Genomic DNA, 18,986 nt, shown 5'->3' with positions numbered 1-18,986 from the left:
TTATCGGACTTATCAATTATTCACATAGAAAGAAATATGGAAGGTAGTCCTTATAATAATGAAACTATTTTAAATAAATATGCTAAAATACCAGTTATTATCCATTTTTGTAATAACATTTCTATTATACCTAACTATACAGTGAAACTTCCATATATTATAGTGACTCCCGGTTGAAAAAATTTTGTTTAACGAAACATTTTTGAGAACTAAACCAAATTAGAACCAAATTTATTTAATTCTGTTAAATGAAATTCTGTAATATCTATACGATTTTTTTATTTCCAATGAGACTTTGTAATATGGACATTTCACTGTATCTACTACCTACCTATAATTGAGTTGTAAATATTCAAAGTTTGATGAGCTGAGAAATGGACAAACATTTCGCGGGGTTACCCACTCATCTAAACTTTGAATATTTATAACTCATAAACTACTCGCCCCAAATTCGATTTTCATGTATCAAAATACCAAGAAAAATATTCTGCTTTGGAATATAAAATTGAAACCCAATATGTTGTCATTCAAAAAAGTAAAAAAATTAAAATATTACAAGGATAAAAAATATTTAAAAATGTAATTTTTTAAGAAAAACGTTGTTTTATAAGCGACTTGAAACTGAGTAAAAAAATATTTTCAAAAAAATTTATTCTTTTTGAAATAATGAGTGTTCAATGATAAAAGAATCACCTGGTATAACTTATTAATAAAAACACAATAATTTGATTTGCATAAATTGTTAAAATATTATGACCGTGAATTGAATACAGCAGTTAAAACCTAAAAAAATGCTTTTAAAATCTAACAAAATTCACAGTAGTCTATAAATCCCGAAAAATGAATTCAAAATTCAAAATATAAAACCTTTAAAAATTGATCAAGTTATACCTACTAATTAGAAATTATACCAAAATAAAAAATAAATCATAAAATGTAAAAAGTTTAAATTAACAGTAATTGTAAAATTATCCAAAAAAGTAATAAAAAAAAGGTGGGTAAGTGGATGTCACTCTGCTGTACAGTAGGTTACAAGTGAGTCACTGTATAATGGATGGTATTAAATTTGAATACAATAATACAATATCATTGCATAAGAAAAACGATTCTGAGCGGAGACGGTATGTCAGTCTAGGTATAAAACATATTTTATACTTGTTTACAGTAAAAAAAAAATTGACCTATAATAAATTCCAAATTAATCATATCACAATACCCATTAGGTAATTATAACGCGTTATACGTCAACAACAAACCGTGATACTATCATAAAAATATAATAGTATACTTTAGAAGTTTCAAGTACCCACCAATAATATTATACAATCATAACAAAATAACTAAAATAGTTATTCTAGGTTTTTTAATATGTAATTTCGTCAAAATTTGAACTTAAAATGACTTTAAAAATAAACTGTGCTTATGTATTTTTTAGATTTTTTGGTAACAGAATTAGCTACTTACATGGAATCTTGTTTTAAATTTTCAAGCCTTAGATATAAAAGTTGAACATTTTATAAATTTTTAACTACAAAATAATTATTTGATTTTAAATTTTTATGAATGTTGTCAAAATTCGATCTTAAATGCTTATAAAAAAAAATTGTGCCTATGTATTTTTAATATTTTTTAACTGCTATTGTAACTGGTATCGTGTTATATCAGGAGCCTTGTACTAAATTTTTACACTTTTTTGCCCGACAGATAAAACTTTATTGATATTTATAGAAAAAAAAACTAAAAAAATTAAATACTGACAATGTCCGTAAACAGTTTAAAAAAAGTCAAATTATTTTAAAAATGTTATCGTGTATATAAAATGCTAATATAAACATTCAGTGAAATTTTCAAGTATCTACGGTCATTCGTTTTTTAATTACAACAAAAGAAGAAAATCGTTGCATGAGAAATCGAGTGAATATCAAATGTTGTAAAAATATAAATTTCAAACGCTCAAAAAATGTAATTTGACTTGCTTGAAGACATTTTCAAATCTTAGATTTAAAAAGAAAATTTTTCATGAATTTCTAACTCAAAATGATTTGAAATTTTTGTCATTTTTTCGTATTTTGACAAAATATATTTTGTTTCATAAAAGAGAGCATGTTATACTATCCCACTACAGAACTTGAAAACATTAGGCACTGAATTATTTTTAGCTTTATTTCTCATTGTTTTTGATATTTTGGTAATTTTCAAATGCTCTTCTGAAAGTTTATACTGACCACCGTCCAAGAATGTGTTAATTAAATAAAATAAAAATGGTACCTATTTAAGATATTTTATCTTTTAATTAAATGAGGAAAAGTTAAACAATGTTTCTTAAATTCATAAAAAAAAATTAATTCAATCAAAAGATATCTCACCCTATAAGAGCTTTGAAGTATACTATCTTTCTGACCCAGCTCTGCTCAAGGTAATAAAATGTTTTTTTTTTTAATAATTGCAGTAATTAAACTAGGTGGATGACACCATGAGTACATTATTATTTCACCAATCTGTTTAAGTAAGTTTTATCAGGTCATTATCATACGGCACAGGAATGGGCAACTGGCAGACCACGGGCCGCATTCGGTCCACATACCATTTTTCACTGTCCTGTGATATATTTTACGTTATAAAAATATAAAATTTTAGAATTTTTCTATATTTTATTTTATTATATTCATAAAATTATTAAAATTGATGTTTATCGTAAAACATAAATATAAGTTCTTATCTATAATATTGAACTATAAAATGTAAATTATATTATATTATTTATAGGGGCATAGTAACATATAGCTTTTTTTTTGCTCTGGCTTACTAGATTTTTGCACTTTCAAAATTGGCCTTCTAGTAGCATTGAGTTGCCCATCCTTGATATAGCATAATATAGGATATTGTGATGATTAGAGTATTAGACAATCAAAACTAATTTACTGATATTAAGAAGTTATCAGTTGTTCTGAGAAATTTAAATAAAATATAATATATTATAAATAAATTAGTTGTTTCAATCATATTTATACAAAAAAAATTTTAAGACCGGATACTAAAATTCTTAGGGCATATTATAGGAAAAAAGAAAAAACAACCAAATAAATGCTAAATTATTAATTTTATTTAAATTACTTTTATACAAGAAAACTAAAAGCAGGAGCAACATTACGTGAACGCATGTATGCATATTGCATAATTATTAATTAATAATATGTTTATAAGGATAATATTAATATAATAATAGTGGAGTTTTCTTTTTTGGGAAATGTTTTTTTTATATATTATATAAATATAAAATCATATTTTGTACTATGAAAATGATAATAAATGCTTTAATTAATTATATATTTGACATGAAATTAATAACAAATTGTTATACACTCTAAATTCAAGTAAAAAAAAAATAATGTATAATAAAAAATAAAAATAAATACATTCTTACATATTATATTATATGATATTATTTGTATATAAGAAAATGTTTTGAAATTGTTAGGGTAACTAAAAATTATACAATTTAAAATAAGGAAGACTTAAAAAATGAAGAATATATCAAACATTAACACATCTATATGTTATTTTATTAATTTTTTTTTTTTAAGAACATTAACGATATTTAAATATTATCTTAAACATTAATTCAATAATTTGGTGTCTCTGGTTAAAAATTAACAATCACAACATTGTTGGTGTTAGAAAAATGTACAATCGACTCAATAGACAAAAAGATGGGGGAAATCTGCTCGTTCAATAATAAATACTGTACATTAATAATATTATATAATAATTTTTTTACAAAGAAGATTGCAAACAAAGGGAATGTGGAGTCGATTTACTCATATTTACAACATTTTGTAACAGATATATTATAATCTTTAAGTTTTTCATCTCAATTAATTGTTTTTTAAACTATATAAAACACTTAAACAAATAATTTGGTAAATTTTTAAATAATTTAGAGAAATAGAGAATTTGTAAAAAAATATAAGCTGCCAAAGAAAAAAAAATGAAAAATATATATACACATACTTAAGTAATATGAATACTATCATATGAACACAAGGGTGTAATTACTGTTGGCACAATGGTTTTTGTTAATGGAGAAGCGTGTATAAAACTATACATGTCATAACAACATTATATCTATTGGTTAATTTTTTGTAAAATTTGAGAATTATCGATTTTTAACATTAAAGGATAAGCCTAAAATAATTAATAAAATATTAATAGTAATATATTAATTATGAACTGAATTAAGTTTCTATAAAAATTATGTAGATTTATAATAATCTATTTAAATTTTGTTTTGTATTGTTTACCCCTTTAAATTGAACGGGATCTTTTAAATGTATGCTACCAAACTTTTTGATGATGTGCACTGAGGTCTTTTCGCCCTGCTAGTAGTAGGTAATTATCATCACCAATTGGTGCTTGTCTGAAATAAACAAGAATGAATTTGGTAAATACTAAATATCAATGTAAACTTCTTTATTTATATAAAAATTACAATTTCCTTTATAAATATATATTATAATGCAATATAATATTACATACTTGCTGCCATATTTTGTTTCTCTAGCAATAGTCCTTAAAACTGTTCGATGCTCTTGTTCTAATGTATATATTATTTCTCGCAAAGTGGATAAAGTCAGAAATGTAGTTTTGGGATCTTCAATTAGTATAGGCAGACACAATCTATCTCCCGGATACACAGCTTTACACTCACATGCTTCTGTAAATATTAATTAATACACTTAAATATAAAAATGTAGAACATTATTATTATAAAATTATAAAGTGCCCCCTCCTCCAACAAGTCTTAAATGTTTAATTATTTTGAGAAAAATAAAAACAATTGTAAGACTAAATAAAAGAAGTGGCCAAATATTTAGATATAAATCATAAATGGCTTGAAAATAAGTATTTTTAATATATAAATATATAAATAAGTGTTAGTTGATCTTTAGTGTGAACCTTACTCCTGATATATTATCTGGTATGATAAAAATAATTATATCATACTTACTCAATACACTATCAAATCTGTCAATATGAGTCACACAAAGTGCATGTATTCTAGAGAGTTCTCTATCAACGTCAACACTACTAGTTTGTATATGATCAACAGAAGTTGATACTTCTTGGCATCCCTTGGTTCTTTCATTGTTAGACTTACAACTGTTACATTTATTAAATATTTTAATACAGAATCAATTAAATATTATAATACTGTACTTACCAAAGCCAAGTGCCATTTATAAAAGCAGCAGGATGATAAAGGGTAAGTCGCTTAGTATTCGAAAAACACATTTTAGTCAATAAATCAACCCATTCTTTTTCTTCAACACAATTATTAGCTTGTATATATAAAATTCTCTCTGGTTGAATTATTTGGAACATATTATTTTTATTGAACGACTCTTGTTGAAGTCGTTCAACGGCTAATATGTCTGACAAAGTAATTGTGCAGAGGGACTCTTTACCTTGAATAATAAAAAATAATTATGGATTCATTGAACTTTTTATAAATATAAAAATAAATAATATTTACCTTTCTGTTTAGCATATGACAAATCTCGCGTAGTTAATTTAAAATAACGTTGTTTAAAATTCTTTCTACCAAATTTTTTTCGACCTTGGGCACGTTTTGTCAACATCCTACAGCAAATGATTACAATTAAAATATTAAGAAGTATAATTATATGGACTTACAAGATGATCAGAATTCAATTTCTCATAATTGCACGATGAAATACCGATCACCTGACATAATATAATATATTTCCATTGTATTATAACTTCACACATTACTCACCACAAAGTAATTTTCCTTAGATAGCTAAAATATATTTAACCATTATACAACAATAATGGGAGAATATGTGATCATAAGTGATATAGTAATGAAATATTAAATTAATTATTACCCTTCTTTGAGTGTTACGGGAGTATCCTGAGTACATTCTAGTGGACCAGCTGAGGCAGAAATAATTTCTAAAAACTATAAACTTATAATGTGAGAAAAATATTATAAAATATTATTTATAATAAATAATTTTACTTGTCTAACTGCAGTAACATGTTGTTCAGTATATACGGCTTGGTACATCGATGACATATATTCTTCCTTGAAATTTGATCGTGAACAAACAAGATTACCTAAACTTTGGATAGTTTTTGATACCAGTGTCAGGGTTCTGTTTGTTTGAGAATCCTTAAAAAAAATAATAGATAAACGTGATAAATGAAACAAAAGAAAAAATACTGATAAAATAATTAAAGCATACAATTTGTTCTTTAGTGAGATCAAAAAGCCTGGGGCCTAAAATTGCTGGTGCAAAAAATCTTAAAAAAATAAATCCAGACACAACCGAATACTTAATTTCTTTGTTTTCTAAAAAAAATTTTAAAAAATTAGGATAAAATAATCATTTCAAAACATATATTAAAATATCTAAAAAAAATACCTGGGAAATATTTTATAGCTACTTCTTTCAGTGTATGGAATAATTGGCACATTACAGTTGGACATTTTAGGGCTGATGTTGTAATAGCTTTGAATACGTCTTCCACATAAATCTAAAAATCAAATTTATATTTTAATGTTATAAAATATTTAATGTAATACATTTCTTCTACTTGTTATTTATTATTCAAAACTATTATAATTTACTTTTAAGTTTGCCAAATTATGACTAATAACTGTTGTGTCTTTAACTCTTGCCGGATCAATTTCACAAGGCCTTCTTTCTGCCAAAAGCCTTTCTAATGGGGGTCTTAAAGTTTCGTGTAAGTACCTCATCCCAGAAATATGCATTGATTCGTCCATCATTTTGGACACCAAAGAGTTACCACGAAATATGGTATTTGCATCACTACAAAATACATACATTTATTAAATTTACCGTTTTGATATATAATATCATATAATATTAAATTATATCCTAAATTTACTTACGTAACTTTTGATATTTCCCAATAGGCAAGGGATTTGATTGTCTGAACAATTTGCCCATGATGTAGCAAAATACGTACAATAGGCTGAGCAGAATCTATTTTATTTGGAATAATTTCTCCCAAAAGGTACACAGTGCTAGCAGTTGTTGGCTAAATAATTATACAGAATGATTATTAATAAAATTATATCAAAAAAATAAATAGTAAATAATAATAATAGTAATAATACCACTACAGCATGACTATTTATCAGTAAATGTTTTAGACGTTCATAATTGTGTGATGGTAAAACATGATCAGCTGTATAGTGAATTTTTAAACGTAATGATCCTACACTTGGATAATTAAAACCCTGATCTTCCCTAAGACTTGACTTTCTAGTGCGTGGTTGAAGAAAATACCTTCGTAAAGAAAACAATTTAATTGAGATTTAATATTTAATTGTATTCAATTAAGTAAACTTACCATGCACTAACGGTTCTTCCTTGTAACGGTATGGTTACTTGACCCAAAAATACAGTATTACTACTCGATATTTCATGATAAAGTGTAACTATAAGTTCAGCCCAATCAGCTGTAGTTGTTTGGCCTGCTATGTGTTGTTTATGAATTCCACTTAATCCCGGTAACTAAAATAATAAAAACATATTATGAAACTATTTTTCCTTGAGAAACTGTATACGTGTTATCAAACATTACAGTAAAGGCAAAAGCTTCATCAAATACAGGTGAATTAGTCTTTTTCTTGACTTTGGTTCTTTGCGTTTCTGTTTTGTCATTTGTATATCGAACTGTAACATCAGCAAATGGATCACAATTTCCATTTGTAATGGCTAATTCACACGCTTCATTTAAGCGAACACCGAGTCTACCTCGGTTTTCGCCAAATTCTATTTCAATATGAATTTTTCCCTAAACAAAAACATTTAGTTAGCAACTCACACACACTTAAAAGTTTTTTTTATTATACTCGTACTATATGCTATTTACCGTATATATTTTATCTACCTTAATTTTAAACAAATGAAAATTAAAACTGTCTTGCCTCTATAATGCAGTGTTTCTACTTTGTACCATTATTTAAAATACCAAATACCAGATAAGTTCTAAAATATCCCACAAATTTTAACAGCTACTAAATTTCTCATTTGTATCCTTAAATTTAAAAAAGTATTATTTTTTTGAATATTATATGAAAAACTTTTTTAATAAGTAGATCACAATAATACAATTTTAAAAATACTTCCTTCTGAATATCGTTTACTACCATTTTTAAAAATGTCTTTTAATTAACCACCACAAATTAGTTCATTTTTAATTTTAGTACACGATTGTCATTAGGTAATAAAAGCATGTGTTTTAAAAAAATACCAAAATCTGTTAATTTAAAATTATATGTTGATACAAATAAACGATAGCTGAAACATTCACATTAATAATTTAAAAAATAATAATAATATAATAATTCAAATAATCACGGTTAAACCATACATAGCTCACAAACATAGACTAACAAACTAAATTAATTTTTGTAGTAAAAAGACTAATCTTAATTGCAAAATGATGAAGTATACTTATGTATAATACAATTTGATATAATGAATAGATATTGATAAATAATAAATATCTACATTTTTTAGATTCTATGATAAACCACCAAACATAGCATATTGAACCTATATTGAATACCTTTTTTTTCTGTAGAAGTATTAAGTAATTTTATTTTACAATAAAAATGACAGATCACAATAAAGGAGTACAATTTATTAACCATTTTCATTTTATTTTTAGGTGTACATAAAATGTTTGATGTTTAACAAAAACTACATACTCGTATTCTAACGCAAACAAAAGATTTTCAAAATGAAACATAAAAATAAAAACTATCGTAGTTTTACTATTTGTCCAAAAATATACTTTTATGACAGCTATAGGCACTCGAAATTTCAATACAATAGACAACAATGCTCTCAATAGTTATATTTAACTTTTCCTCACTTATGAGATTATACTTGACTTGTTCGAAATCACATAGAAATTCAATTGTAAAACAGAAGTTAGTTCTTTTATTATATTTGAGATTCTTATTAGATAAGGACATAGATTTATTGTAGATATAACTTTTTCATGTTTATAAAAATGTTTAGCTATATACATACCAACTAATCAAGATAAATAATAGAATATAAATGCTAACATTAAAAGTGAATCTAGATACTATCTAGAAATATAAAATGATAAATTGTATAAATTGTTCAAATTTTTGAATATCAATGTTATTCTTATTTATATAGTTATCATAGCTAAAAATATTTTGTATTATATATTATTATATAATAAAAAAAAAATTTAATTTGGAATTATATTTCCGTTAATAAAGATTATTATTATTATTATTATTATTATTAGACTATTGAAGTGCCTTTTGAATGATATTCACATATTTATAGTGATAGAGTAATATAGACTGTATCATATCCTACATCATAACAGTTATTTAATTTTAAGTCTTAATTAATTTATTATAGTGTAACCCCCACATCATTGCAACAACATATACACCTACTTCCATAGAGCTTATAATAAATTTAATCTATATATAATACTCTATAATCTAGATATTATATATTACTAATGATAAAATTAAATACCTGTACTTCAGATTCAACGTTCAGTGGTCGTAAAGGGAACCAGTGATCCTTGTCATTAAACGATGTTAATTGGTCCCTTCGGACAGTTACTCTTCCTAATGGTCTATCACGTTCATAAACACATACACCAAGGTAACGGAAACGACGAGGTATCTCAAACTCAAATTCTTCACCCCAAAATGGACTAAAAAGTGAAAAAAAAAATTTTAATGACAGTCATAAATGAGCTGTGTTAATTGTACCTGAATATAATTATTAAAGAAATTGTGAGAAAATATGTAATTAGATAATAAGTAATATTGTGGGAATAAAGTATTATGTACTATCATATATTCATATGGTTTAGGTAGGTATCTAATATTACTGTTATTATACCTAAACATAAGGTGACCATATGTTTTAGGTCAAAAGGAGGAGAAAAAAACTATTAAAAGAGAGCAGTTGACTGTGTAAATGTTAGTACTAAATGCTTATATAATGGTATTATGTGGTCCACCTCAATATTAATTGTTACCTTTATTATCTCGTTATCTGTCCTGGTACATCAGACCAGAACAGTGTAAAAATCAACAAATGATTTTCAGTATATTTAGCCTATTTTTTGAAAACAGAACATTGTAGTGTACCAGAGATTACCTCGTGGACAACGGTACAAAGAACCGATCTATACAACATTTTTCAAATAATTTTTTTTTTGTTCATAACACAATTTACAATCTGTTACAGTGTAGAATAATAAGTAAAAATAATTACTTATTTATAATTTAATATTATTATTATTTTAAAACAAGGAAATAACTTTTTAATCGGTTATCTAAATGATTTTATGTAATGTAGTAATTACAAATTTCTACTAAATTCAATTTACAATTCAGAAAATGCCATGAATATTATTATTTCTACCTTAACTTAATAAAAAGTTTTTGTTATTGTTATTTTAAAGTGATGGTTTGACTTGTTCATTTTTTTAAATATTTATAATCTGTATTTTAAATACAATAAGCAAAAGGTGTTGTATTAAAAATATGAATCGTTCAATTACCAAGATATTAGGTATTTTTATAAATAATATTTATAATATTTATTATATGTATATTATACATACATTAATTTATTATTATCACATGAAATTATATTCTTTTATAATCATGCATACCTATTATACTAACATTATTTTTAAATTTTATAACTCTGATTGCTTTTCAACAAAAATTCAACATTTTATGAGTCTATTTTTAGGCTGTTTACATTTGATAGAGATATTTCTTTTCTATATAACAACTATATACGACATAAATATCAATCTAGTTATTTTAATTAAAATCAATTTATACAACTAGGTACCAATTTAAAAAAAATATGAATTATTGTTTGAACTTGAAAAATATATCTCAAAACAATTAATCTCGGAAAACATAACTTTTTCAACTAATTGTGAGAAAAAACTAATTTAACATTTAAAAGAATTTATAAGTTTACCTAAAAATTGTTTATGTTATTCAGCATAAACAGTGCCAGTGAATTCTCAAATGAGTCTATCTAATGTATGTTTGCCAAATTATGAACCAGAGTTAAAATTATTTAGATACTTGTGTGGTATCACCCTTGCCAAACTTTTAATATTATACATACAATGTACCTACTTAGTTTGTGGTCAATATTTCTTAAACACAATTATAATAGGTTTTTTAAAATTTCAATAATCTTAATACTTAGAAATAAATTAATTTTTACCCAGAAAATTGCATAAAATGTATGAATAAACAACTAATAAAATTTAACAAGACTCAATAAAATAATACAATATTAGAATATAGCATAAATACTAAGCATAGAATAATAATTGTGATTCATTAAGAACTGTGATTCACACACAATTTGTCATGAAAAATTCAAAAACAATGCTACCTACTTTTAGGTATATGTATTTATTTTAAAGATAATAATTTAACTAAATTCTAGTACCTAATCAAGAAAGATAAAAATTTTAAATAAATGTAATATGATTGTAAGAAAAATAAACTATACATACCTAAATGTATAGATTAATTAGGACGGTTCTTACAATATCCGGTTAAGACTAACCGGTAGAATTCTATCGGTAACACAAAAGAAATTCTGTTTGTTAGCATTATCACACTTAACCTACTAAATATTAATAATACTTTGTGATATAAATTATACAAACAAATTTATATTTTATTTTTAATTAAATTGAGCAAGTTTGATTGTTTATTAAATTTATGTCTCTTTCACTGGTTAGGTTAGGTAGGGTATGGTAATTAGGTAAAATAATATAAAAATATAGGTTTGTTGTTTTATAAAAATATTGAATTATATTTAAAAGTTATATAATATAATATCATGTTAAATCAGTTGTTAGTTTAGTATGGTTAAAATAATATTCATATCTTATTTCATATATTGTACCCGAATGTTTTACAATAATTATAAATTTCATAATATTTTTGTAAAACAAATATTTATTATGTCAATAATATATTCACGTGCCGTTCAAATTATTAATACGTGTCTTTGATGAACTATCTTACTATAATCTATATTAATAATTACAATGTATGATAACACATACAGTTGTATATAATGCCCTATAGGTATTCAGTAGACATTTTATTTACAATATAAATGTTCATATAAATGTTAGCCCGATGTTAGTACTATTAGAAAACTTAAATTCAAAAAAAGTTAGGTAGAATGTTATCTAAAATTATTAGGTATGCATATAAGTTAAATTTCAAATGTTAATCATTTTGTATGTTGCTACTAGCTAGTTTGATATATCTACAGGTGATCTCTATTCAAGTGATAATTGTAACAATGGGTCATCTTCTATTTTACATTTGAACATTATAATAGTTTTATCTTAATTATTCTCATACTATATGAAAAATAGATAAAAATTAGTTTGATTAATAAAATAATGCATACAACTAGGTATCTAAATAGAAACATAATAACATGTAGATTTATAATAACACAATAATAAATTATCGGGCCAATTATGAATATATGTACACATTAAAATAAGGTAGAATAAAAAGATCCAATCAAACATTCCATTTTAAAATGTGTGTAACTACCTAAATGAAACCAAAAATTTATTGGGTAAATAAGTTCACAAAAATTGCTAAATTTTATGTAGTTTAATAGTCAATTCTATTAAATTAAAATGTTCTATAGGCAATGTCATAATTTAAGATAGGTAATACAAATTTCCATGATTAAAAATAAGCGCATACAATAGGTTAACATAGAAATGATAGACAAACATAATTCTATCAAATGTAAGTTTAAATAATTTGATTAGATATTTATAAATATTTTAAAAGATATAAACTCGCTAAACAAATCAATAGGACTTGTAAAGTTATTAGTTATAGATCTTTAAATAGGTAATATCAAATATAATATATTATTTTATAAATAACCAATAATAAATTAACCTATACTGGAATCTAATAACATTTAATTAAAATGAAATCTCTACTTTAAAAAAAAATATATATATTAGATTTATATACATATATAATCTGAATATCTATAATGCATAACGGACAATGGTAATGTAGTGATTACAATGTCAATGACCATTATACACTAGGAATTGATTATTATGCACCAAGAAATCCTATACTTCTTAATCAAAAAGTATTTGGTATCATTTCTGAACAAAATGAAATCCTGCACGACCCAGTGTACCAGCAGTTTCTATTACAAGGGCATGTCGACAGAACATAAGTATGACATCAGATTATTGATATACTACAAATAATTGGTTGGGTAGGTGTACTCACTCAATCGCTTTTTCAATAGTGGCCGTACGGAATATTTCTTCCTGGTCGAGTGTGATTGTACAATGTCCGTCTCGGAGCGACGAGTGTCCTTTGCCCAAATTCTTCGCATCACCTACACTCAAAACAAGATCCCGGTCATTCATGAATATTTTTTCGGGGGTTAACAGGTATCCATTGATGCGTACACACATAAACCAATGCGCGGGGGGAGCATCGACTCGGGCACCCGAAAATATGGCCCCCCTAACCCGTGTCGTGAACACGACACGGAACAACGGATGTAACGTTATGATATTGTACCACTCACCGATTTTGATCTTTAGTCTCTCCACGACCCTGAAGTTTGGCTTACCCTCGGCCATCGTCATTTCGCGCAAACCCGGTGCACGTCCACCGCCAATTCATCAACGACGTTTCATTCAAAAAAGTAATTGATTCATGGTTTCTCGGTGTGAGTGTGTTGTGTACGTTTGTGTGTGTGTGTGTTGGCTGTGTCCTTCCTTCCGAAAAGCGTTCCCATTCATGCGAAATGCTCGGGGGACAGGACGGACGGGTGAGCTAGCGCGCGCGCGTGAGCGAGCGACGGTGACGGGAAGATAGTGCAACGAAGACGGCATGAAATGTGCGGGCGAGCCGCGGCGCGCAGGGTTTCCCGTCGGGCGGAAACGTATGTCGGTCATGCGTTCCCAAACGGGCCACGTTTCCGGCCAATCCGCCTAAACTGCTGCCGCTTCACCCGTCGACCGGACGAACGGGCCGACCGCACCGCCACCCCGCACAACAAACATCACCAATACAGACGTTAGTGTTAAACAGATTTTGGGACTCCCCTCCGCACGACAAGTGACGGTCGGCGGTCGGACGAACCGTGGTCGTCGGCTGCCAGCTGCCGCCGCCACAACCATAAAACAACTTAAGACAACGGACGGTATTTACTATTTTTTTCATTTTCGTCGACTGAAATGAAGTTCGGTGCGTTGTCGAGTGACGACCGGTCACTGTCATGAACGTACAGACGGTTCCAAGCCATTATTGATTAAAAGCAAACATTTTTATTCTGTGATATTATTAATGTCTGTGATTAAAAGATACTCTAATTATAGTCTATACAATGATTACAATAATCTAACGTCCGAAGGTCGTACGAATCTTATTAGTTTTTACTAATTACTATTTACTATGTGTCGTGTTCTATAGCTGGTGCTACATATGCTGTAAAAGTGTACAAATTGTATTATTAATATTTTATTAAAATGCCAATGACCGATCTATTATCCACGCTCGGTGACAATCCATACTTCAGCGCAGGTTTCGGTCTGTTCGGGCTTGGTTTGGGGGCGGCCGTGTTGCGCAAGGGCGCTTCAGCCGGTCTAGTGTTGTTTCGCCGAAATTTTATGATGACCCTGGAAGTGCCGTGCCGTGACAAAAGCTACCAATGGGTTCTGCTGTGGGTAACGCAAAAGGCAGCCCGGCGCACTCAGCACCTGAGCGTAGAAACGACTTTCGAGCAAATGGACACCGGACGAGTGAACACCACATATCATTTTTTACCCAGTATTGGAGTACATTTGATCGAGTGAGTATGTCATCCACCTGATACTTCTCTCCACTTTATCTAATCACACATAAATATATTTCTAACATGTCCGTAAAACCACATTTTTTTATGTATCATCAATCCTAAGTATTTGAAATTATTAACTTTACACTATGTACATCATTCCCCATCTTCATATCTAGAAAATTAGGTAGTTATGATTATAAAATATAATTGCTTGAAAATAACAATAGATATACATTGTACCTACTACCTACCTACTTTAATAAAATACTTTTTTGTTAAATCGTTTACATCTATATGATAAAATTAATTTTTTCAGGTACCATGGCAAATATATTCAAGTTACAAGAACAAGAGAACAACAATCGTTAGATTTACATGCTGGTGTTCCGTGGGAAAATGTTGTACTTACCACATTTGGCACAAATAAGTCAATATTCACTAATATATTAGAAGAAGGTAAAATGTAAAATAATAATTTATTATATAGTTACCTACATTACAATTTATTTTGATTATTTTGTCAGGTAGCTCGTCAGATGGCTTTAAAAACATTAGAAGGCCGTACAATAGTATACACTGCATTGGGATCAGAATGGCGTCCTTTTGGACACCCACAAAAACCTAGGCCTCTAAAGTCAGTTGTATTAGATGATGGTATTTCTGAAAGAATATTGAAGGATGTACAAAAGTTTATTGCCAAACCTTATTGGTACATTGAGCGTGGGATACCATATAGAAGAGGTTATTTATTGCACGGACCACCTGGTTGTGGAAAAACATCTTTTATTAAAGCTTTAGCTGGAGAACTGCAGTATGGCGTTTGTTTATTAAATTTAAGTGAACGTGGACTCACTGATGATAGATTAAACTATTTAATGTCTGCTGCTCCTCAAAATACAATTATATTATTAGAAGATGTAGATGCAGCTTTTGGTGGAAGGCACGAATCCAAACAAGGTATTGTTTAATTTCACAGGTGTATATATGTATATATACTTATTCATAAAATAATAATGGATATTATATCTTGAATACATAATAACTTTTTTAGTTGCTACTGCGTATGATGGTCTAAGTCGGGTAACATTAAGTGGCTTATTAAATGCTCTTGATGGCGCTGCTTCATCTGAAGCTAGAATATTATTTATGACAACAAATTACATTGAGAGGTAAGCAAATAATTCTATACTTATTTTATAAAAATACTATAATTTGTCAACTTTTTATATTTAGACTAGATGCTGCATTGATTAGACCCGGTAGAGTAGATTCCAAGGAGTATTTTGGACATTGTTCACAATCACAAATTGAACGAATGTACAATCGTTTTTTCCTAGAAAATAATGACAGTGAAAAATATGCTAAAGAATTTGCAGAAACTGTTTTTAAAACTGGAAAACCTGCAAGCGCAGCTCAAATACAAGGTTATTTTATGTTATTCGAAGACTTTTCTCCCAGTGAATTAATTAAGAATCATAATTTAATTTGGGAAACATAAAAAATTATAAATACAAGTTTGTTATAAAACTATGCAATTTACCTATATGTCTCTCAATTAATATTATTTATAATTTTGAGTGGCTTTCAATCAACAATGAGTGATGTGTATTTTAATGCTGTAATAATACTTAATAGTAAAATAAATAATATATTTATTTGATATGAACAGAGTATTATTTTAAGCATATTTTGTACTTATCTGTTTTACTGCAACACAAAGTACACATTTTTATATGACAATATGAATTGTGAATCAACTAAAAATTATAGAGAGAATAGTTGAAAATAAGAGAACTCTGTACTTAATGGATGTTGATCAGTCTGTAATTAATAGACTCTTAAACTACCGTTTTATCAATAGATTCCTTGAGACTTGGAAGGTGTTAGTAGCTTATTTTCTCAGCACTCATAGCTTGCTACGTGAATTTATTGTTTGGCTCATTGAAAAAGAATATTTGTTTTGTTTGTTTATAGGGTTGTCATTGGTTACAAATTATATTAGTATTAGAGTATGTAGAAATATAGCATACTAACGGGCTTGATTTAAATGCTATTTATATTGTTTTATGTTACGCTTTTATTTAATTTATTTATTTATATTTTAATAACTTTAATTTTACGCTTTCAAACAAGCATTTATTTCGTCCGCCGTTGTGCCACTAGTAATCACCGGAAAGGTCTGTCTAAAGCACGATTAAAGGTATATCTTTAATCAGGGTCTAAAGTCACCAGCCAAAAGTACCACCATCCCTCCCATGATCCTGTAGTTACTCTTAATATCATTCATAGTGCGATCTAGTGTTTTGATATTTTCCACAAGTAATTATCACTTTGTCTTCGACTTTTATCAGGACATCATTGTAAATTATATTGTTGTATGAATGGATGATACATTTGGAATATATTCTTCTAATCTGTGTAAAATATCATCCGCCAAATCATTTTTGTTCTTTTCCCACGGTTGTTGAGGGTTTGAAAGTCCACATGTCACTATTTATATAGCGAAAAGCTCTCTCATCTTTGACGCTGATCTACATTGTGCGGCCTCTTCAAAAGTCAAATCCCAATGACTGTCATTCTCTAACAACTCTCTCGAAATGTCGAAAATTCATGATTATTGAGTTTTTTGAGGTCGTTGAAAGAGGTTGTCCCACGTGGAGTAAAAGTATTCTTAAACAAAAATTTTCCATTTGACTAACATGGACCGTGTAAACTCGACCTAATGTATCTCCAGATTTGACACCAGACCAATTTTGAACAGGAGCATGTATAGAACGGTCTCCCTTTAAACACCTTGAATATTTTGACACCTGCGGTCAGCTTCGCTATTTTTATCTCCCATGAAATAAATCTGTAGAAATTTTGGTTGATCATATGTAGCCAGTAAAGAGCCAATTCGGTGATAAATTAGGCTTTGAATTGTGAACATAGATGAAAATCCAGGAAAAACAACCTCTTTATACCTATACACCAAAAGACATAATTTGGAAACAATTATTATATATCATTATTTTTTTAAAAAAACGCGGCGATTCATTGCTATCGTCCAAAATTAAAGATGTTCTGATGGATGATCTCAGGATGCTCTGACATATAGGTTTGCAAATACAATCGTCCAGAATTTTCAACACTGGCACATGAGATCCATCTTGGATTGATATCAAAGAATTTTGCTTGGCCAGCAACCATCCCATCTGCATGACCTAAAAGAGTTTTCAAATAAAGATTGATATGTTCTACGGATCTCATCACTAAGAACCATGTATATACAGGAAAAGTCACTGCTGGATGTATGCGGTTAGATGGTCGAAAATATTGATTCCCCCTCTAATTGAAAATATCATTACTGCTGAGCAGTAAATAAGAAGTTCCAACATTATTCAAAATTGTCAAAAAAATATGACTCACAGACCATGTGGATTATACAAACACAACATTTACTCATGTTCACCATGCATGAAATATGTCAAATGCACCAAAAAGTATATATTATAGATAATAAAAATTAATGATCTTGGAAGGCAAGAAACACAAAATTATGGCGTTGATTATCCAAAGAACTATCACCATAGTATATAAATATTAAATTATATATATATATATATATACATATTATATAGACAAAAAATGTTTGCATCTAACTATGTCCTTTATGCATTCCTAAACCGGTCATCCAATTACGATGAAAATTGGTACAGAGATATTAGACCTTGGGAAAGAAGATAGGCTACTGCATATTGTCTCGAAACAAGGTAAATAAGACGTCCAACGAGTAACGACCAACCCGGAGATGTTCTCAAACAGGAATATTTTGAGATGATTATTATTATTATTATTTATATATAATACAAATTAAGTGTACAGTTTGCTAGGTACCTGGTTATTATTCCACATTGTTCCAGGTAACTATTATTTAATCAACCCAAAAATTTATATTATGAGAAATACTTAATAATTTACATCATTATTTATTAGTTACTTAGTTTAATTACATTATTTAATGCAAAAGTAGACCAA

At 27.8% G+C, this 18,986-nt stretch overlaps 2 protein-coding genes across 3 annotated transcripts; one reads left to right on the top strand and one right to left on the bottom strand.

The window, feature by feature from the left end:
- Positions 1-4,008: 4,008 nt before the first annotated feature.
- LOC100160287 (GTPase-activating protein) lies at positions 4,009-14,047 on the bottom strand. 2 transcript variants are annotated; one of them, XM_016806882.2, is made up of 18 exons: positions 13,713-14,047; positions 13,406-13,517; positions 9,591-9,774; positions 7,639-7,851; positions 7,405-7,568; positions 7,169-7,340; positions 6,941-7,089; positions 6,656-6,857; positions 6,450-6,561; positions 6,270-6,376; positions 6,044-6,196; positions 5,910-5,983; positions 5,798-5,821; positions 5,534-5,640; positions 5,222-5,465; positions 5,009-5,160; positions 4,537-4,714; positions 4,009-4,417 (listed from the first exon to the last, which is right to left on the bottom strand). In XM_016806882.2, exons 1-18 carry the CDS (start codon positions 13,771-13,773, stop codon positions 4,336-4,338), a joined length of 2,490 nt encoding a protein of 829 aa, XP_016662371.1. In that variant the 5' UTR covers positions 13,774-14,047; the 3' UTR covers positions 4,009-4,335. The 2 variants fall into 2 exon arrangements, with proteins under 2 accessions (XP_016662371.1, XP_001943934.2); XM_001943899.5 differs by lacking the exon at positions 5,798-5,821.
- Positions 14,048-14,225: 178 nt separating this feature from the next.
- On the top strand, positions 14,226-16,631 carry LOC100162321 (mitochondrial chaperone BCS1). Its single transcript, XM_001944542.4, has 5 exons — positions 14,226-14,981; positions 15,286-15,425; positions 15,498-15,926; positions 16,021-16,138; positions 16,203-16,631. The coding sequence occupies exons 1-5, from the start codon at positions 14,659-14,661 to the stop codon at positions 16,465-16,467; spliced, it is 1,275 nt and encodes a 424-aa protein (XP_001944577.1). The 5' UTR covers positions 14,226-14,658; the 3' UTR covers positions 16,468-16,631.
- The last annotated feature ends 2,355 nt before the right edge of the window (positions 16,632-18,986 follow it).

Source organism: Acyrthosiphon pisum, chromosome A1 (genome assembly GCF_005508785.2).
Source record: "Acyrthosiphon pisum isolate AL4f chromosome A1, pea_aphid_22Mar2018_4r6ur, whole genome shotgun sequence".
Taxonomy (NCBI): Eukaryota; Metazoa; Arthropoda; class Insecta; order Hemiptera; family Aphididae; genus Acyrthosiphon; species Acyrthosiphon pisum.
This window is presented reverse-complemented; position numbering and strand designations above follow the sequence as displayed.

Excerpts from the sequence above, each read along its gene's own strand:
- LOC100162321 (XM_001944542.4), top strand. The coding sequence starts at position 14,659 with ATGCCAATGACCGATCTATTATCCACGCTCGGTGACAATCCATACTTC. Across the intron at positions 14,982-15,285 it reads ATTGGAGTACATTTGATCGA|GTACCATGGCAAATATATTC; the intron begins GTGAGTATGTCA and ends TAATTTTTTCAG. Across the intron at positions 16,139-16,202 it reads ACAACAAATTACATTGAGAG|ACTAGATGCTGCATTGATTA; the intron begins GTAAGCAAATAA and ends TTTTATATTTAG.
- LOC100160287 (XM_016806882.2), bottom strand. The coding sequence starts at position 13,773 with ATGACGATGGCCGAGGGTAAGCCAAACTTCAGGGTCGTGGAGAGACTA. Across the intron at positions 5,984-6,043 it reads ATGTTACTGCAGTTAGACAA|TTTTTAGAAATTATTTCTGC; the intron begins GTAAAATTATTT and ends ATAAGTTTATAG. Across the intron at positions 5,161-5,221 it reads ATAAATGGCACTTGGCTTTG|TTGTAAGTCTAACAATGAAA; the intron begins GTAAGTACAGTA and ends TAAATGTAACAG.